Source organism: Hyla sarda, chromosome 1 (genome assembly GCF_029499605.1).
Source record: "Hyla sarda isolate aHylSar1 chromosome 1, aHylSar1.hap1, whole genome shotgun sequence".
NCBI classification, from domain to species: Eukaryota; Metazoa; Chordata; class Amphibia; order Anura; family Hylidae; genus Hyla; species Hyla sarda.
Window position 1 is genome coordinate 442,679,824 of NC_079189.1, and position 23,011 is coordinate 442,702,834.

At 41.8% G+C, this 23,011-nt stretch overlaps 1 protein-coding gene across 17 annotated transcripts in view; it reads right to left on the reverse strand.

The window, feature by feature from the left end:
- The window catches only part of FBRSL1 (fibrosin like 1), a 675,174-nt gene that overhangs the window by 140,716 nt on the left and 511,447 nt on the right, over positions 1-23,011 (reverse strand). For all 17 annotated transcript variants that reach the window (XM_056533016.1, XM_056532951.1, XM_056532958.1 and 14 more), the window contains one exon: positions 21,699-21,728. In XM_056533016.1, coding sequence (XP_056388991.1) covers positions 21,699-21,728 — 30 coding nt within the window. The remainder of the gene's footprint in view (positions 1-21,698; positions 21,729-23,011) is intronic.

Here is a 23,011-nt window from a genome sequence, read left to right on the forward strand (position 1 = left end):
CAAGGATAGAAGATGAAAATGCTGAACACTTCAGGCAATCTGTAGGCATGTATGAAAAAAAAATACATCAACAAAAAACTTAGATGGCTAAATAACTTAGCCCACATATAAAAGTTTACAAACCTAATGATAAGGATGTGAAGGGGCTTTTAACAGTTACTTTGTGCTCCTGTTAGTTACACAAAATGCATAATCATTTGACAGATTCCCTTTAAAAGTAATTAAATCCCTTTTACACACTGCATTAGAAAATTGCACAGTTTTTAGTCCTTGTTGTAGATTTAAAATTTAAACATACCCAATTCCCTGGCATTTATGTGGCTTTTTGTGTTCCCGCTGACCGCCTAAATTAAAAATAAATAAATACAACTCCAAAAACTGTCCTTAACTTTCTTTTTCTTACAATGCTTCCAAAAAAGAAAAAAAGCACAATTACAAACAAATACAGTGACCCCCCCCCCCGACCTACGATGGCCCCGACATAGGATCATTTCAACATACGTTGGCCTCTCAGAGGTCATCGCATGTTGAAGGCAGCATCAACATACGATGCTTTTGTATGTCGGGGCCATCGCATAAACGGCTATCCGGCAGTGCAGACTGCTTCAGCTGCTGTCGGATAGCCGTTTAAGGTTCCCCATGTGGTCCAGTCTCACTCACCTGTCCCCGGCGCTCCGGACCATCCTCTTCGGCATCCCCTGCATCGCCATCGCTCTCCTTTGTCGTCATCACGTCGCCGCGCATGCCGTCCCGTCATCCAATAGGTGCGGCGTGCGCAGCGACGGGATGACGGTGATGAAGAGCGACCATCCCAGGCAGCAGAGACGGTCCAAAGTGGCAGGGACACCCCGGAGATGCGGCGACAGCGATGGAGGGCGACATCCAGGGAAGCGGTGATGGTCCGGAGAGGCGGGGACAGGGGAATATAACATCCTATACTTTACATTGCATGGATCCCTCAATATACGATGGTTTCAACTAACGATGGTTCATTTGGAATGAATTACCATCGTATCTTGAGGGACCACTGTATAGCATACATTAACAAATGTAAGTATGTTTGATGAAAAATACGATACTGAACAGAGTGCTGACAATATGTACTTTCTTACGATACAGTCACATATACCAAATGTACTGCAGATTAGATGCTCGAGATCTGCTGCAGATTTGATGCTGTGTTCAACTACTTATTTGTATTGATTTAACTGCATCAAATCTGCAGCCGATATAGTATGTGTGATATGTACCTTAAAGCGTACCAGTCAGATCCAACAAAAAACTTTTTTTTTTAATATATCACTCAGTACCTAATCCTAATGATGTACATCTAATTTTTATGTGTCTAGCACCTTTTTTTTATTACACTTTTAATTTAGCTCACTAGTCTGAATTCCTCTCAAAGGGAGGGGGCGTGGCCTCACTGTGCAGGTCTCTGCCCCCTCCCTCAGTATGCTGTCTGCTCACATCTTTCCTATCATTAGCAAAACTACAACTCCCAGCTTGTCCTCACTGACAGTAGAGGGACACAAGTGACAATGGGAGGATTTTTCCTCCAGCTGTGAGCCCTGCACTCACAGCTGTCAATCAAGGAAGTGTGTCCATGAAGTAGGTGATGATGCATGGACACAGCAGGAGTAGAATGTGTCCAAGCAGGCGGGGGGGGGGGGGGGGGGGGGGGGCAGGTGTATAACTGTTTTTTTCAGTATGAAATACTGAATTTGTTTTTAGTGAAAACAATTGCAAAACCGATTGGTTTTGCATGCTTTACAACATATCAAAAGTTGTTGTATCTGACAGTACCCTTTTAAGGATATTGGTAAGTAGAAATAGGAGTTGGGAGACCAAGAACATAGCCTATGACAGACAATATGCCTGTCTAATGGGGCAAAGGGTTGGTTTAGAAATGCTGCCAAAGTCCTAGAGGAGACCATATATAGCAATAAGATAGGAGAGAAGAAAATCATGTGGAGAGGGGAAGATGTCCTTTGGGTGGTACCAAGATATTAAAAGAGAAATATACTGAGAAGCCAGGCTGTGGTTTAAGTGCATCCACAAATTAACTGTTAGCCTGTGGAGGACAATGTAGAATTTAAAGGGGTATTCCAGGCAAAAACTTTTTTTTATATATCAACTGGCTCCGGAAAGTTAAACAGATTTGTAAATTAGGTAAAAAACTGGGGATGTGCAGCTCACAATTAACTAGCCGAGGTAAGAGGGCTGTACACCTACACCTGGTGTTGTGATAAGGGAAACAAAACGAAAAAAGTAGCCAACCCCTCTAGGCTAGCATCAGTTGCCTGATACAGTGATGTAATGGTAAAAATGATGACTGGATCGTGCTTCAATTATAATATGAAAGTGCAAATTTATTACACAATAAAATACATATAAAATATAAACAATAACTCCTCGAAACACAAGGGCCCTTGTGCCGAGGAAAAATTACAATATAAAACTTATAAAACTTATACACACACCAATAGCTAGCATTGAGAATTTTTTTGAGAATTTTTTAACAATGCAATAATACTTTAAATCCGGCCTCCGATATTTCAAATGGGTTAAATGTCCCTTAAAGGTATGGATTCCAATTATACGTAAGGTAAAGTCCCATATAGGATATAGATTCCCAATTTTTAAACGTAGAATGGGTAAATTATAGTTACCAGTCTGCAATACATCCCGATAGAAAGTCACCATGAGTTGAAATGTGGAGTCCGCACGATTAGGTGGTACCAGACGCTGGCATGCGTCCTCGCGGCGGTCTGCCTGCCACAGACCAGCTGTAATAATAACCGCTTGCTGATGTTTCGCTGCAGATGGTAACCACACGATGAAGCAGGTGCGGACTTCTAGGTAACTCGATGGTGGGTGACGTCACAGGCGCTTGGGCAATGCTGCCTGGAAGATGATTCCGGGAATGGTGTACTGCTTAGCAGAACTGGATCGGAGTTCGCCTTTGAACAGTCAGGTAGCGGTGATGTATAATATTCTTATACCTAGACGCGTTTCTGGGCTCACATGTGCTTTATACACGGCCCTTTCCTCAGTAGGTTTGCATGATCTCTGAAGCAACAGATCTACTATATATTCATCCGGTCGTAATCAAATAGATTGTGTAAAGGTGATACTTAAGATATTCGAAAACTAGGAATGGATCACTATGGAGGGGTTTGATGTGTAAAACTCGAACTGGTATTAGTATGGACTCTTAAGTCAGTACATACTTGCGGATCTTGCATTATCGCATTGTATGTATTGGTTTTAGCGATAGTTTCAACAAATTCACAATGGGCAAAAAACATATACTAACATCAACTGTATATATCCTAAAGTTAAATAGAGGCTCTAAACATAAGGAATATAAAAGTTTCGCATGATGCGATGGGAATTCGCATTTGCAACCTAACCATCGCATCATGTTAATAGAGGCAATAGCAGATATGGTTCTTATGAACCAGTAAATATACAAATATAAAGAAGAGGAATAGATAATAGTAATACTAAAATAAAAAATAAATAAAATGAAAATGAAAATAATTAAATAAAATTAAATAAAATATTGATAAAATTAAAACTAGAAAATAAAAATTTAAATAAAAAAAAAATAAATAAATAATGAAAAATATAAAAAAAAAATATATATATATAAGTATAAATAAATAAAAATTTGTAAATTACTTCTATTCAAAAATCTTAATCCTTCCAATAATTATTAGCTTCTGAAGTTGAGTTGCTGTTTTCTGTCTAATAACTATTGGAAGGATTAAGATTTTTTAATAGAAGTAATTTACAAATCTGTTTAACTTTCCGGAGCCAGTTGATATATAAAAAAAAGTTTTTGCCTGGAATACCACTTTAAAAGTAAAAAATGCAGTGGTGCCAATCTGCCTGTAGAGGATGGAGTTACATTGAGATACATCATACCTATTTCCAATGGTTAGTAAATACCCAAATAAAATGTTGCTTGGAACAATTGTTTGTATTCATGTTTCACTATTTTTACAATACAAATTTTTCTAAATCCAGGGTTGATATGAAGATTGTGGTAGAGGCACGGGCCAACAAAAAATGTGAGTTCATAGAAACCTTTGTGGACAACGCGCTATGTGGGATTATTCTCAATATTTTGTTCACATTCTATTTAGTAGCAGAATCAATGGAAGTGCTGAGATTATGCTAGATTATGAGGATTGTCAAGCTGTTCACTTTTGTTGTATATAACAAAAAGCTGCATTTCTATAAACCCAACATTGAGCCATGGCTAAAGAGAGAAAGTCTACAATTGTAGAACAGAAAAGCAAGGAAATAGAGTAATCACAATATGGAATTCTATTACTGTGTGCTCGGCTGGTGACACTAACTTACCAGTCACACACAATGCAGCCTCCCCTGAAGGTAACCTCCGATCTCGCATTCTGAAAGCTAATCAATGTTGTTCAGATTTCAATTTCTCCACTACAAGGTGAAGTCAAACCTAATCTAGCGGACGTCAGTCTCCAATGTAATGCAGCTGGCTAGGCCTGCCGCTGTAATTTAGACAATCATTAATAGCAGAGCTGTATTATAAAACTACATGCCACTTACAACTTCATCTCAACTCTGACAGGCGGATCTTTTAAACAGCCTTATGAGCAATTGCTTTTAGTTCATTCAATTGTAAAGAGATAAAAAAAAAAAAATTTAACCCCAGAAACATAAAGAGAGAGGAAAATCTTTTAAAACAGCCTTCTGAGCAACTGCTTTTAGGCTATTCAATTGTTAAAAAGTTTTAACCCCAGAGACATAAAGCCAAAGGAAAAGAATTTAAAGTACAGATGACAATGCTTGTACACAAAGAGTCTCCTGTTGATAAGAAATCCTACTACATATACATGTCATTGGTGGAGACTATTTTTTTCTGAATTAATATATGACATGACACTGGTCCAATGAGTTACCGTATATACTCGAGTATAAGCCGACCCGAGTATAAGCCGAGACCCCTAATTTCAACCAAAAATCCCAGGAAAAGTTATTGACTCGAGTATAAGCCTAGGGTGGGAAATACCTCATCCCCCCCTGTCATCATCCAGACCCGTCATTAACATCCTCATCATCCCCTTGTCATCATCCCACACATCCCCCCTTCATCATCCCCTTGTCATCATCCCACACATCCCCTTATCATCCCACACATCCCCCCTTCATCATCATCCCACACATCCCCCCTTCATCATCCCCTTGTCATCATCCCACACATCCCCTTATCCCACACATCCCCCCTTCATCATCCCCTTGTCATCATCCCACACATCCCCTTATCCACACATCCCCCCTTCATCATCCCCTTATCATCCCACACATCCCCTTATCCCACACATCCCCCCTTCATCATCCCCTTGTCATCATCCCACACATCCCCCCTTCATCATCCCCTTGTCATCATCCCACACATCCCCCCTTCATCATCCCCTTGTCATCATCCCACACATCCCCTTATCATCCCACACATCCCCCCTTCATCATCCCCTTGTCATCATCCCACACATCCCCTTATCATCCCACACATCCCCCCTTCATCATCCCCTTGTAATCATCCCACACACCCCCCTTCATCATCCCCACACCCCCCCCCCCCCTTCATCATCCTCTTCTCATCATTCGCCCTCAGTGGTCTTCAACCTGCGGACCTCCAGAGGTTTCAAAACTACAACTCCCAGCAAGCCCGGGCAGCCATCGGCTGTCCGGGCTTGCTGGGAGTTGTAGTTTTGAAACCTCCGGAGGTCCGCAGGTTGAAGACCACTGCGGCCTTCAACCTGCGGACCTCCAGAGGTTTCAAAACTACAACTCCCAGCAAGCCCGGGCAGCCATCGGCTGTCCGGGCTTGCTGGGAGTTGTAGTTTTGAAACCTCCGGAGGTCCGCAGGTTGAAGACCACTGCGGCCTTCAACATCATCCAGCCCCCTCTCACCCCCTTTAGTTCTGAGTACTCACCTCCGCTCGGCGCTGGTCCGGTCCTGCAGGACTGTCCGGTGAGGAGGTGGTCCGGTGAGGAGGTGGTCCGGGCTGCTATCTTCACCGGGGGCGCCTCTTCTCCGCGCTTCCGGCCCGGAATAGAGCCGTTGCCTTGACAACGACGTATCTGCGTCGTTGTCAAGGCAACGTGACTATTCTGAGGCCGGGCCCGAAGCGCTTAGAAGAGGCCTCCCCGGTGAAGATAGCAGCCCGGACCACCTCCTCACCGGACCACCTCCTCACCGGACAGTCCTGCAGGACCGGACCAGCGCCGAGCGGAGGTGAGTACTCAGAACTAAAGGGGGTGAGAGGGGGCTGGATGATGTTGAAGGCCGCAGTGGTCTTCAACCTGCGGACCTCCGGAGGTTTCAAAACTACAACTCCCAGCAAGCCCGGACAGCCGATGGCTGCCCGGGCTTGCTGGGAGTTGTAGTTTTGAAACCTCTGGAGGTCCGCAGGTTGAAGACCACTGCGGGTGGGGGAGTTCACTCGAGTATAAGCCGAGGGGGGTGTTTTCAGCACGAAAAATCGTGCTGAAAAACTCGGCCTATACTCGAGTATATACGGTAATATTACTCTTAAATAAAATCACAGCTTATCTGGACATGGCATGGGCATGGCAATATTATTGCTTTATTTTGTACTTAAAGCATCGCTGTCATTTGTAAAAACTTTTTGACATGTTGCCCAGACATGTCAAAAGTTGAGATTGCATCAGGTTTCCGTCCCGAGACCCACTGCAATCGCGAGTTATAAGCGGTGAAGTGTGCTGCAACGAACTGCTTTGTTGGCCGCCAAATCCGATTCATTCACTTCATTAGAGCTAATGGTGATTGAGTAAAGTTGGAGTGACAGTTGGGGAGGAAGGTATGCACTGTCTGGGCACTATGTCAATGTGTCACATCATTTCATATCATTTGTAACAACTTTGAGCTATCATTGGGATCCTACTCTAAATAAGGCTGGGTTCACATCACGTTTTCTCCCATACGGGAGCGCATACGGCAGGGGGGAGCAAAAACCTTGCGCTCCCGTATGCCTTTCTATGCGTTCCTGTATGTAATTCAGTTCAATGAGCCGGCCGGAGCGAAACGTCCGGTCGGCTCATTTTTGCGCTTTTACAACCGGACTGTGGTTGACCACAGTTTTAGGTCCAGGGAAAAAGCACATACTGCGCAAAAATGAGCCAACCAGACCGAACGTTTCACTCCGACCGGCTCATTGAAATGAATTACATACGGGAGCACAAGGTTTTAGCTCCCCCCTGCCGTATGCACTCCCGTATGGGAGAAAACGTGATGTGAATCAGCCCTTATGAGGCTTTATCACCTTATGCCTCTTAAGTTGCTCCACAGATATTGTCTACAGTTGAACCACAATTAATACATTTTATGTTATTTAGACATATGGGGGTAGATTTATCAAACCCTGTGCAGAGGAAAAAAGTTAACCAGTTGCTCATGACAACCATTCAGATTGCTTCTTTTATTTTTCACAAGCCTTTTTAAAAATGAAAGAAGCAATCTGATTGGTTGCTGACAAAAGAATTTTAAAAACCTGTTTTGTTTCATAAAATCTTCAGAGTAGTGACAATGCTATTGTAGGGCTGTTACTGCTGTCATTGTGGCCCTGGGAGCCCCATTCATGATGCACAATTATTTCTCATTCTCTCTACTTCAGGGGGTGGGGCCAGGGCTATTCTGTTTGCCACCAGTGCTTACACATGGATTTCCTTTTACTTCTCTGGCCAATCACAGGACAGCACTGTCCTGGTGCAATATTTAAAATACACTATGATAGAAAGTGTTTGTTTGCATATTTGTGGGTGGGGTAGTGTTGATGCACTAAAATTGTAAGGTGCCATGTAACCAGAAAGGAAACATACAGCAGTAAGATCAATACAAAGAAGGGTCACATGACAAAAAAAGTGCTGGTCTAAACATTAAATTACAGATAATCTGATTGCTGGACTCAGTTTTTCTCAACAGTACATTGACAAGAGTAACACAAGGTGTATACTAGTACCATCTCTTCCAAAGTAAGCCATACACTCATACCAGATTATCCACATATGTAAAAAAAAAATGGTATTCATCAGCCTAGGCTTCCTTCTTTCATTGCTCTATGGTCAAGCTCTGATAGTTACGTGCCCAATGCCACCAAATATGCAAACCCATAATGCAGCAAGCTGCAATAACTTCTGTGACCTGACATCTTTTATCATAGCCAGTATTAACTTTAGTCTAGCTATGCAGTATGCACGACTCACAGAAAAAAGCATGCTACTGTTCTTTTCTAAATCCGATAGCATGGAGGATGTACGGATTCTCACTGATGTGATACAGTGGTGTATGAGACTTGTCCTCTCAAGCCAACCAATACTGCTATGCACTGATGAGGGACAAGAACCCTTCAAACAACTGACTATACAAGTATGACACTTCAGATTGGAGGGAATTCTAGATTTTGCTACTATGATTTTTTTTATTTTGGAGTAGAACTAATTTGTATAAAATCAAAACGTTTTAATGCTTTTCTTCACAGTGACAACACATAAATTATTGAAGATGTTGTTTTGCATATGTACAAGGTTAAATAGAAAGAATGAATGTCAGCTCTCAATGCATCATGCAATAGCTGTCAGCCATTATTAGAAACTGTGTTATACATCATCATCAGGTTAAAATCCCCCTTACGCATCTGTCTTAAAAAAAAAAAAAAAAACAGCCAGGTAATTTATGCTGCCCTATCTGAAAATAGAACATGATAGTTTAAGAGAAGCTGAGTTCTGTGATGTATATGTTTATATGATTTGAATCAAGTATTCTGTGTAAAAAGCTGGACAGACAGTGGGGGGAAATTAACAATGTGTACTGGAAATAGAGTGACAGATTTATTAAGAGAAGCAAGCCTCAAATAAATTTGCCACCAGTATCTTACATAAGTGAGTACATCACTTTTCATGCGACAACATTGAAAAAATGTAAAGTAGTGGTTTTGGACCAGACATAAAACCGTAGTATACTACGGTTTTAGGTCCGGTTTGCCCCTCCCCCGCCGGATCCGGCACCCGTATGTACAAAACCTGGTGTGAATGCAGCCTCACAGAGTTTAATGTTGTGTCTCCTCAAAATAACTCAACACACAGCCATTAAAGTCTGAAACATGGCAACAAAAATGTTCAAACTGGGTCCAAAGCAGAGCTCAAGTCCAGCAGGAGCGCATGGGAACTGAGTTCCTGCACTTTTTCCACAGCAGGAACACCATTCCCATTAGCAGGAGTCTGAAGGACCAGCCCTTGAGTAAAAATCTCTGGTGAGTTCCTACACTTTTTTCCCAGGGCTTGTCAGTATTTTGCGTGGTCAACATTATTTTCCAACACTGCCTTAAAGGACATCTGTAGTGCAATATAACTTATCCCCAATCCGAAGGATAGGGGATAAGTTATAGATCGTGAGGAGTCCGAGCACTGGGGCCCCCGGGTTCTCCTGGACAGGGCCACGGCAGTATGCTGGAAAGGGGGCGTTACATCCCCGCATGACCCCTCCATGTACCCCATAGACATGGAGGAGGTGTGTCTGCCGCGGCTTTCTGCTGGGGACGAAACTTCACTTCCTGCATACTACCGCGGCCCTCTCCAGGAGATCTCGGGGAGCCCAGCGCTCAGACCCCCCACGATCTATAACTTATCCCCTACACTTTGGATAGGGGATAAGTTATTTAGCGCTGGAATACTCCTTTAAAGGGGTACTCCGCCCCTAGACATCTTATCCCCTATCCAAAGGTTCGCTCTGTGCGTAATGACGGGCGATACAGGGGACGGAGCAGCGTGACGTCATGGCTACGCCCCTCGTGACATCACGGCCCGTCCCCTTGATGCAAGTCTAAGTGTAGTTCATAATACACCTGTACTTGTGTCTGTACCTGTGTGTGACGGTGGTCTCACAATTCTTCTGTGAATATCACCCCAATATTTATTTTTAACAGCAAACAAAATTATTCATATCTTGGGATTTCCCAGGTTTCAGTGCGTGGAGACCTGACATCACTAGTCAGGTGATCAGAGAGAGCCTGTCCTGCTTAAATTTTGCAACATAGCTGTAGCCTCCCCCCCAATTAGAAAACACTCTGTTTTAATGTGTGGGAGGAAGGAAAGTGACCTCAAACTTTCAAGCATGGAACTGTGGGATATGTAGTTTAGAGAACAAAATCAAACAGGAAATGCCCAGTTCTGGCAGGTAAGTACTAAAATCATTTTATGGTGGATAACCCCTTTAAGGTGTTAAACACTATTGTACAGGCTGTGCACTCACTACTTTACATTGTAACAGAGAGTGATACGCATGCATGCTGCAATGTCTGGTGTACAGACATAATGCAAGTGCTAAGCACAAAAGTAGTGTCAAGCCAGCATAGGTATAGTAAGAAAGATGAGGTAGTGTGCCAAACACAAAATATACTTATTCCTATAATGAACCATTCTTAAAAGAGATCCCTTTAGACAAACCCTGCCTACTGTATTGGTAACTACATAGCTTATTACTACATAACTTATGTTGGACAAGCTGCTGAAGTCCCAAAATATAGCATTTAGTTTTAGCAATAAGATAAGTGGTACCTTGAGAGTTAGTAGAGATTGAGTAAATATCCAAAATGTGTACTACTTAAGTTAAAATATTGAGAAATTATATAGTATAACATTTTAGACAATATTAGGATTAACTATACCATCATTTCATGGTTCCCAGAAGGAGTAATACTATATGATCTGATTTAGCTACTGGACTGCGAGAGATGTCTGTGCGTATATTTTGTTGTAGGCTTTGCATATATGACAGTATTACAGCCTGGTGAATGAGCTGTATATGTGGAGCCAAGGAAGATATTAGTGAGACTATAAAAGCTTTTTTTCAAAGCAATCTCAATGTTTTCCCAAACTTACAGCCCTAGATGTCAGCAGTCCATGTTTTGCATATCCATAAAACTATAATCAGGGGGTGTTTAGATCATGTTAGTGATCTATGCTTAGAGATTAAAGGGAATGCATTACCTATTTTTTATTTCATTTTTCGTACATTTGTATGTACCTTTATAGAGATCATTCTACAGGGGGAGGGGTGCTGAGTTCTGGTGGGTTTTCTCTCTACTGGTGTCACCTTTCACAGTGCTCGAGAAGAAAGGCATTACTGGGAAATGTACAGAACAGGACATCTCAGAGTAGTTTTAGCCCTCATAATAAAATATAGATCAGTGTTCTGTGCTAGTGTTCAGAGCTTCAATCTTGAGAATCTCACCCAATAAGGCTCTGTACTGATGTACTCCTTTTCATACTGTCCTCCAGATGATGTGGATATATCGCTGTTCTTGCAGGTAATGCTTGATAGTCTGAGTTTAGGGAGGTTTGGGAGACACCCCCGGCCGGCGGCGTCTCGACCTAAACCTTTCCCACTGAAGTCCATGTGTTTGGTTCGAGTGACGTCATTAATGGGAACCTGAAGGGTCAGAAAGGCTTCCAACGCGTTTCAAAGGCAAATACTGCCTCCTTCACCAGGGAGATCACTTTCTGTTCCTCCTATACTTTTCAATGCTTCACATGGGGTGTTTTTATCATGCTACCTGCATTAGTGAGAACACGCTAGTTTGTTTATTTAGGTATATTTTTTGTATATTCACAGGTCGGATGTGGCAATCTATTCTTTTAGGATACGCAAGAATGTTTCTATTGTTGAAATAAGTTTTCACTGAAAAAAAGCAAAAAGCTCAAAGTCAAAGCAGCGCAGACTGCTTCAGCTGCCACCGGATAACCGTTTACGATGCCCCGTGTGGTCCGCTGGCGATCACTTACCTGTCCTCGGGGCTCCGGCACATCCTCTTCGGGATCCCCTGCATCGATTGCGCTCTCCATCATCGTCATCACGTCGCTGCGCACGCTGTCCCATCATCCAATAGGAGCGGCGTGCGTAGCAACGTGATGGCGGCGACGGAGAGCGAGGATGCCGGGGAAGCAGAGGCCTTTCTGGAGCGTTGGGGACACCCAGGGGACGCGGTGACAGCGATGGAAGGCGACATCCAGGGTAGCGGTGACGGTCCGGAGCGGCAGGGACACGTGAGTATAACCTCCAATACCAGTGGTCTTCAACCTGTGGACCTCCAGATATTGCAAAACTACAACTCCCAGCATTCCCAGGACAGCCGTTGGCTGTCTGGGCATGCTAGGTGTTGTAGTTTTGCAACATCTGGAGGTCCGCAGGTTGTAGACCACTGTCCTATACTTTACATTGCACAGATGCCTCAACATACGATGGTTTCAACAAACGATGGTCCATTTGGAACGGATTATCATCGTATGTTGAGGGACCACAGTATATATATTCCCCTACTCTTTTAGATAGCATCCTGTTTGTTTGTCCTACATAAATTTTATTGCAGGGGCATTTTATTCCATATATTACACCCTTGCTTTTAAAATTAATATGGTCTTTTATTTTTTCTGCAGTCGAACCTTCCGTGTCTATGATGTCAAAAGTAGCGGTTTTGTTTTGTGTGGTGCAGCATGCTTTATATTGTCTACAAGGAAAAAAAAAACTGCTTGATTGGTGAGATATTGATTTCTATTATCTGTCTTTTTCTTTTTGGATATTTTACAGTAGGTGCTATCTTATTACCAATGTTGGTGATTTTTTTTTTTTTTTTTATGAACTTGGAGACTGTAGGTAGTAACTCCCCTAAAGTTTTATCATTTTGGAGTATACCCCAATGTTTTTTAACAATTTTTTTGAAAAGGAAACTGTGCTTTGAGTACCGTAGGTGGTGATAATAGGTATTTGCAATATATCAACATTGTTTGTTTCTATATTTTGTTGTTTTTTTTTACCTTATTTGTTAATACTTGTTTTCATCTGGAGGTCCGCAGGTTGGAGACCACTGGCGTACAGTGAGTTCCAGCGCCCGGCGGCCCCCAACAAAGAGGAGGAGGGCAGTGCTTGAACATGACATCTGTGATTAGTGCCCCACTGGGCTGATCATTAATTTGGGGGGGGGGGGGGGGGCAGAACTACGCTGGTGGGTCACATAGGATTAGGTCCCCCGATGTGGGGACAGCGCTGCGCTGGGCTGATAATACATTCCCGAGGGGGAGGGGCCCAAACGGTATTGTCGTATGGGGGAAAATGCATATCGTGCAGCCCAAAAAAATCCAGTATTCGGTATGAACCGGTATACCGCCCAGTCCTATAATAGAGGAAGGAAAAATAACCACTACATATCATAAAAGCACTGACAGCAATAGTTTTATACCTAAAAAAAAACTGTAATTTACACCAATGGCTGGAAAACATACAAAGAAGTGTTTTCACACCTCAGACGTAACTGCACGGATGTGGAAAACTATAATAAAGAAGCAGAGGAATTACAAACAAATTTCAGGAATAAAGGATATCAGTTTGAAAAACATTGCAGATGAAGTAAAGGAAATTGACAGAAAAAAAATATTAACAAATAAGGTAAAAAAAAACAACAAAATATAGAAACAAACAATGTTGATATATTGCAAATACCTATTATCACCACCTACTCAAAGCACAGTTTCCTTTTCAAAAAAATTGTTAAAAAACATTGGGGTATACTCCATAATGATAACTCTATAGGGGAGTTATTACCTACAGTCCCCAAGTTCTTTTTTTAAAAACTGCCCTAACATTGGTAATAAGATAGAACCTACTGTAAAAAAAACTCCAAATATAAAAAATAAAAAGACATAATAAAAATGAATATCTAAGCACTCAAGCATACAGAAGTTCAGGGTGGATACAGCACCAAATAGCTGAGGACTCAGGCTGGTAGATGGAACAAGACTTTATTTGCCATCCATGTGCAAATAAAGTATTGTTCCATCTACCAGCCTGAGTCCTCAGCTATTTGGTGCTGTATCCACCCTGAACTTCTGTATGGCTGTCCGGGTTGGCATTCCCGGATGATCACCTGCACATGCTGATTGGATTGGTGCTGTCTCTCCTCTCTACCTATAAGCACTCAAGCAGGTTTTTTCCATGTAGACAATATAAAGAATACCGCACCACACAAAACAAAACCCCTACTTTTGACATCGTAGACACGGAAGGTTCGACTGCAGGAAAAATAAAAGACCATATTAATTGTAAAAGCAAGGGTTTAATATATGGAATAAAATGTCCCTGCAATAAAATTTATTGAGGACAAACAAAGAAGATGCTACCTAAAAGAATAGGGGAACACACACACACACACACACACACACACACACACACACACACACATATATATATATATATAATATAGGGTGAAAATTCGAGGGACATCCCCTATCAAAACATTTTAAAGAAAAACATCACTCATCAGCCTCAAGATTAACATTTTTTAGAATAGAAGAAGTCGTTCCCCACTGGAGGGGAGAAAACTATGCTACAGGGGCTGTAAAGTTAGTGTAGTTCATAATAATATAGTGTCTGTACCCGTGTGTGACGGTTTTCTCACAATTCTTCTGTGATTTTCACCCCAATATTTCTTTTTAACAGCATACAAAATGACTGTTGTCTCAGATTTTTCCCAGTTGCAATGCGGCCGAGACCTGACTCACTAGTCAGCTGATGACATGGAGCCTGTGTGCTTCAAGGGATTGCTTGGTGGGAGAGAGATCAATCTGCAACTAATGAAACAGCTGTAGGCACACTGATTGGAAACCACAGGTCTTTGAATGGATGCAGTTCATTTATGTTTCAATGGGTGGGTTGGCTGATGTGTGGGAGGGAGGAAAATGGAATTGTGTGATTTGTAGTCAAAAAAGAAAACGCAAACAGGAAATACCAGTTAACAAAAAGATAGCCACAGTGTTATGGTAATGTCCCAACAGAGCCATTTAGCCACCAGACAAATGCAGATCCTTCCTAAGCATGTCCATTACTGTCTGCCATGTATGTACTAAAATCACCTTATGATCGATAACCCCTTTAACCAAATGTCAAAGGTGGAAGGAAAATGGATATTCCAACTAAATTCCCTTGCTCCACATGGATTAAACATTGACTTTGAGCTTTTTGCTTTTTTTTCAGTAAAAACTTATTTCAACAATAGAAACATTCTTACGTATCCTAAAAGAATAGATAGCCACATCTGAGCAGTGAATATACAAAAAATATACATAAATAAACTAGCGTGTTCTCACTAATGCAGGTAGCATGATAAAAACACCCCATGTGAAGCATTGAAAAGCATAGGAGGAACAGAAAGCGATCTTCCTGATGAAGGAGGCAGTGTTTGCCTTTGAAACATGTTAGAAGCCTTTCTGACCCTTCAGGTTCCCATTAGTGACTTCACCACTCGAACCATACAAATGGACTTCAGCGGGAAAGGTTTAGGTCGAGACACCGCCGGCCGGGGGTGTCTCCCAAACCTCCCAAAATTCCGACTATCAAGCATTACCTGCAAGAACAGCGATATATCCACATCATCTGGAGGACAGTATGAAAAGGAGTACATCAGTACAGAGCCTTATTGGGTGAGATTTTCAAGACTGAAACTCTGAACACTAGCACAGAACATCGCATCTTCATAGTAAGTTAAATTATATACAGTCATGGCCGTAAATGTTGGCACACCTAAAATTTTTCAAGAATTTAAGTATTTCTCACAGAAAAAGGATTGCAGTAACACATGTTTTACTATGCACGTGTTTATTCCCTTTGTGTGTATTGTAACTAAACCAATGAAGGGAGGGAAAAAAAGCAAATTGGATATAATGTCACACCAAACTCCCAAATTGGGCTGGACAAAATTATTGGCACCCTTAACTTAATATTTGGTTGCACACCCTTTGGAAAAATAACTGAAATCAGTCACTTCCTATAACCATCAATAAGCTTCTTATTCTCTCAGCCGGAATGCTGGACCACTCTTCCTTTGCAAACTGCTCCAGGTCTCTCTCATTGGAAATGCGCCTTTTCCCAACAGCAATTTTAAGATCTCTCTACAGGTGTTCAATGGGATTTTGATCTGGACTCATTGCTGGCCACTTTAGAACTCTCCAGCGCTTTGTTGCCATCTATTTCTGGGTGCTTTTTGAAGTGTGTTTGTGGTCATTGTCCTGATGGAAAACCCAAGACCTCTGACACAAACCCAGCTTTCTGACCCTGGGCTGTACAGTGTGACCCAATCCTCAGATTTCATGATGCCTTGCAGACATTCAAGGCACCCAGTGCCAGAGACAGCAAAACAACCCCAAAACATCATTGAACCTCCAACATATTTCACTGTAGTTACTGTGTTATTTTCTTTGTAGGCCTCATTCTGTTTTCGGTAAACAGTAGAATGATGTGCTTTACCAAAAAGCTCTATCTTGGTCTCATCTGTCCAAAAGACATTTTCCCAGAAGGATTTTGGCTTACTTAAGTTCATTTTGGCAAATGTAGTCTTGCTTTTTTATGTCTCTGTGTCAGCAGTGTGGTCCTCCTGGGTCTTCTGCCAAAGCGTTTCATTTCTTTTAAATGTCGCCAATAGTTTGCACTGACACTAATGCTACCTGAGTCTGCAGGACAGCTTGAATATCTTTGAAACTTGTTTGGGGCTGCTTATCCACCATCCAGACTATCCTGCTTTGACACCTTTCATCAATTTTTCTCTTCCATCCATGCTCAGGGAGATTAGCTACAGTGCCATGGGTTGCAAACTTCTTGATAATGTTGCGCACTGTGGACAAAGAAAAATCTAGATCTCTGGAGATGGACTTGTAACCTTGAGATTGTTGGTATTTTCCCACAATTTAGGTTCTCAAGTCCTCAGACAGTTCTCTACTCCTCTTTTTGTTGTCCGTGTGGCACACACACAGACACACAATGCACAGACAAAGTGAACTTCTCTCCTTTTTATCTGCTTTCAGGTGTGATTTTCATTTTGCCCACACCTGTTAATTGCCCCAGATGAGTTTAAAGGAGCATCACATGCTTGAAACAATCTTATTTTTCCACAATTTTTTGGTGTGACATTATGTCCAATTTGCTTTCTTTCCTCCCTTTTTTGGTTTACTTCCAATACACACAAAGGTAATAAACTTGTGTATAGCAAAACATGTGTTACTGCAATCCTTTTCAGTGAGAAATACTTAATTTTCTTGAAACATTTCAGGGGTGCCAACAGTTACTGCCATGACTGTACATAACTTCTCAAAGACCCTATTTTTGCACTTTGTATACACTATTTATAAAAATTTCAACCTTTATATGGCAAATAGGGAACCATATATTTTTCTCATAGCAGCAAATAGGGCATCTAGTACCTTGAAAAGCACTGAGTAGTTTTATATATATATATATATATATATATATATATATATTATTTTTATAAAATCTAGATCGCAAAATGGAAAATTTGGTAAAAAAATATGACCCAAAAATGTTTCTAACATAAAAACTTGATTTAAGCAAGTTATTTTCTGATGACATTCTCTTTAATCCCTTACGGACCAAGCAGTTTTCAGTTTTTGCACTTACATTCTAAAAATCATAACCCTTTCAATTTTGCACCTAAAAATCCATATGATGGCTTTTTTTTTTGCACCACCAATTCTACTTTGTAATGAAAACAGTCATTTTACCCAAAAATCTACAGCGAGACGGAAAGGAAAGTCATTGTTCGACAAAATTTAAGAAAAAACGCGGCATCCCGAACAGTTTGCAGGAAACCAGGAGGATCCCTACCTGCCTCCTGCGTCTCCAATCGCCGAATGATTGCTCCGTGCCTAAGATCCAGGCAGGAGCATTCAAGCGGCGATAACACTGATCAGTGCCATATTAATGCATGGCAGTGAACAGTGTAGGAAATCGGTGTTTGCAAGATTGCAAAAAAAATATATATAAATAAAGTGTTAATAAAATGTGATTTAACCCCTTCCCTAATAAAAGTGAGAATCACCCACCCCCCTTTTCCCATTAAAAAAAAACTGATGTAAATAAAAATAAATATAAATATATGTGGTATCGCCGTGTGCATAAATGTCCAAACTATAAAAATATATAGTTAATTAAACCGCACGGTCAATGGTGTACACGTAAAAAACATTCCAAAGTCCAAAATAGCGTTTTTTTGGTCACTTTTTATACCATTAAAAATGAAAAAAAAAGTGATCAAAAAGTCCAATCAAAACAAACATGGTACCGATAAAAACTTCAGATCACGACGCAAAATATGAGCCCTCATAAATAAACATTCACAGAAAAATAAAAAAGTTATATGGGTCAGAAGGACAAACCTATATAAGTAGGGTATAATCTACGGCGAAACGGAAAAAACAATTGAAAAAAAAAAAAAACGCCATTTTGTAACTTTTGGGGGCTTCCGTTTCTACACAGTACATTTTTCGGTAAAAATGACACCTTCTCTTTATTCTGTAGGTCCATACGGTTAAAATGATACCCTACTTATATAGGTTTGATTTTGTCGAACTTCTGGAAAAAATCATAACTATATGCAGGAAAATGTATACGTTTAAAATTGTCCTCTTCTGACCCCTATAACTTTTTATTTTTCCGCATATGGGGCAGTGTGAGGGCTCACTTTTTGCACCGTGATCTGAAGTTTTTAGCGGTACCATTTTTGTATTGATAGGACTTATTGATCGCTTTTTATTCATTTTTTCATGATATAAAAAGTGACCAAAAATGCACTATTTTGGACTTTTGAATTTTTTTTGCGCGTACGCCATTGACCGTGCGGTTTAATTAACTATATATTTTTATAATTTGGACATTTCCGCACGCGGCGATACCACATATTTACACTGGTTTTTTTTTATGGGAAAGGGGGGTGATTCAAATTTTTATTTTGGAGGGGTTTATTCACTTTTTTTTTTGCAGTGTTAATGCTCCCATAGGGACCTATAACACTGCACACACTGATCTTTTACATTGATCAGTGGTTTCTCATAAGAAACCACTGATCGATGATTCTGTCGCTTGACTGCTCATGCCTGGATCTCAGGCACTGAGCAGTCATTCGGCGATCGGACAGCGAGCAGGCAGGTAGGGATCCTCCAGCTGTCATGTAAGCTGTTCAGGATGCCGCGATTTCGCCGCAGCGATCTGGAACAGCTCCCTGAGCTGACCGGCATGATTTTACTTTCATTTTAGACACGGCGTTCAAAGTCTAAAGGGTTAATAGCGCGCAGCACCTCAATCAATGCCGCACACTATTAGCCACGGGTCCCGGCCGGGCCCGACCCACTATGACGTGGCCCTCCCTTATATAAAGGGTGCAGACTCAGGACGTACAGGTATGCCCTGGGTCCTTAACAGGTTAAAGTGTTAAATCACATTCATTAAATTTTTTTATGCAGTGTTATAGCCCCCTCTAAGGGCTGTAACATTGCATACACTGTTCAATGCATTGCCATAGGAATGCATTGGTCAGTGTTTTCTGCGCTTGATTGCTCAAGCCTGGATTTCAGGCTTGGAGCCATCAAATGCCGATCGGACAGGCGGGAAGAAGATAAAGCACCTCCCGCTGTCCTCTCAGCTGTTCAGGACGCAGCGATTTCATCGTGGTGGTCCCGAACAACTCAGCTGAGCTAGTATGGATTTCTCCTGTTTTAGACATCAACTTTGATTGCAGAGTCTAAAGGGCTAATACCGGACATCAGCCCCATCAGCGATGCACGGTATTAGCTGCAGGTCCTGGTTGCTGGTAGCAACCGGGATCTCACAGATACAGATCGGGAGTCTGCCATAGACGTAAATATACGTCCGTGGTCGTTAAGGGGTTAAAAAAAATATGTCACCAGTGTCACCTGCACTGACCTGTCTGTACTGACAGGTAGTGTAGGCGACACTCATGACAACGGTACTTACCTTGTCCCGTTCCGTGCAGTCGTTCTTCTGTAATCTTCTCCAGTATTTTCATCTCCAGGCTCGGCTTGGAGCATTGGCGGAGCTTAGTGACGTCACCGCTGCTGCTCTCTGCTGGGTCCCGCTGCTAGAGAACAGCAACAGTGATGTCACTAAGCCCTGCCCATGCTCCAAGCCTGGTCTGGAGCTGAACATACCAGAGAAGATTACCAAAGAACCAATGCAAGGAATGGGACAAGGTAAGTACTGTTGTCATCAGTGTCAGTTGCAGTACCTGTCAGTAACGACAGGTTAGTGCAGGAGACACTGGTGACAGATTTCCTTTAAGATTGGAAAAGCTGTTGCTAGGGCTCCAGAGCCCAAGAGAGGTCAAGAGAGTGTTCTTTTGTCCATTGTTGAGCTAGTATATATGACTGTAAGGCAGGGGTCCTCAAACTTTTTAAACAGGGGGCCAGTTCACGGTCCCTCAGACCGTTGGAGGGCCGGACTATAGATAACAAAACATGAACAAATTCCTATGCACACATATATCTTATTAGTGGACTTCCACTTTAAGTACGCAGCACAGTTCCCCCCACATTAGGTTGGCAGTATAGATCCCCCCACATTAGGTTGTAGTTCCCACACATTAGGGTTGGCAGTACAGTTCCCCCACATTAGGTGCCTTACAATTCCCCCACATTAGGTGCAGTATAATATTCCCCCACATTAGGTGCAGTATAATGTTCCCCCACATTAGGTGCAGTATAATGTTCCCCCACATTAGGTGCAGTATAATGTTCCCCCACATTAGGTGCAGCATGTTACCCCACATTAGGTGCAGTATAGCTCCCCACATTAGGTGCAGCATGTTCCCCCACATTAGGTGCAATATAGATCCCCCAAATTAGGTGCAGTATAGCTCCCCACATTAGGTGCAGCATGTTCCCCCACATTAGGTGCAGTATAGATCTCCCACATTAGGTGCAGTATAGATCCTCCAAATTAGGTGCAGTATAGATCCTCCAAATTAGGTGCAGTATAGCTCCCCACATTAGGTGCAGCATGTTCCCCCACAGACATACAGCCTCCAGGTATACAGTGTATGGCTGAAGGCTGTATGCCTGTGTTCTGCCCCACTTCAGTGCTCCAACCACCGCTCCTCCGGTCCGGACATAGCAGTATGTCCCGGGACCGAAGGAGAGGTGGTCGGAGCACCGAAGCTGACGTGCAGCTGGTAACACTTACCTAGCTGGCCAGCGCACGTTCTCATTGCTGCTCCGCGCTCCGTTACTATGGGCGCACGCACGGCATCAGTGACATCCCTGCGTGCGCCCCCTTCCTGGTGGCCCCTGCGTTTTTAAAGTAAACGCGGGGTCTCCGAGAGCGCATCCCTGTGTCCCGAAAACATCTTTCCGGACACAGGGGATTCCCAGGCAGCGGAGGGCCGGATAAATGTCCTCGGCGGGCTGCATGTGGCCCGCGGGCCGTAGTTTGAGGACCCCTGCTGTAAGGAATAGTGCAATAATGTACAGGAGAAAAAAAACAGCATCACAGTTTTTTATTTAACAATAGGGTCCTATGGGTGACTGTTCCACTGTATACCTATACAATGGGTCACTCTGCAGCCCTACATCAGAGGTATACACCAGGCATATACATCAAGTGCAGATCACTAATGTAATCTAGAAATCACTTATTTTCCACAAATATATCCAAATGGAAGATGCAAAGAGAATGTGAATAGAGCCTTAGCTATAGAAACACACCACAAGACTAAAAAGCTTGGCTGAGTTTTCAGATGTTAAATAAAGGTTTTATTTAAAATGCAAAGAATAAATTGCAGTCTTACCTTATCGTCAATATCACTTTCACTGTCACACTGTAATAAAAAGCAAAGAAATTAATTAGAAAATAGATATCACTTTAAAAGAAATGGTTTACACAAGTATATTCTTATGCTATTTGCTAATTAACTATGTTAGATCACTTTCCTCTTTTAGGCTGGAAACAAACATTGTATATTTACCATTTCTGCACCAAAGACATATTTGACCATCCCAGTTTAGGGTGCATGCACTCCACGTTTTTGCTATACAGTTTCCATATACGGTTTCAAGTTAAAAACCATACAGAACCGTATAGAAAACCGTATGCATTGACTTAACATTGTAAACCGTATGTCAAACGCATCATATGGTTTAGTCCGTTTTGCGTCTTATACGGTTTTGTCTACCACGATTTTTGGTCCGGGTGAAAAAACTAATTAAACCGTATACTTTTTTTTTTTTTTAACATGGGAGTCAATGGGAACTGTAAAGAACCTTATTTCCGGTTTTCACCATATGGTTTTTTACTTTGCACACTTTGTTTTCTTTGAATTTCAAACAAACAAGTGAAACTTTATTCAAAATGGACTGAAAAGTTAAACATGTATACGTTTTTTTCTTAAAAAACGGATGCAACCGCACATCATTTTTCAAACCATATACGTTTTTTAACCATATACGGGTTGAAATTTGTACACACACTTTGATACCGTTTAGGCAGGTTTTGAGGAATCTGTTTTTCCTCAAAAAGCTGATACGGGAACTGTATTGCAAAAACGTTGTGTGCATGCACCCTTAAAGGGGTTCCCTGCTTTGGAATATCTCTAAATTTTAAAAGGGTCCATTGCCAATAACCTGTTTACAAATTTGCAGTGTTTCTGTGGGGAAACCTGTCAGTACCACCCAAGAGAAATTACACAGTCCACATTCAAATAAATGGGCTGTCTGTGTAATGCAGGACAGGGCCTCTCGTGTAAGACATTCTGTTTGTAACCATTCTGCTTTTTCGTCAGGAGATTGAGCTACTGAACAAGGGGACCCACTCTATTACCTCATAATTCCCTAATAGGGAATAACTAGACAAGCCCTTTAATGATTACACAATATAAGTTCTTATGAATAAACTGTAGCATAATTAAAAGGTGTTGATCCACTAACAGCATTTACCATCTATCCAGAGGACATGATAAATGTATGATTGCTGAAGGTCTGATTGCCAATCTCAAGATTTGAGGCTCCAAGTGCACCTTGTTAATAGAGCGATAGTGTGTTTGCTTGATAGCTGTTCCATTTACTGCTATGGGACTGAAGGCAATACCGCTCCATTCGCCAGGGA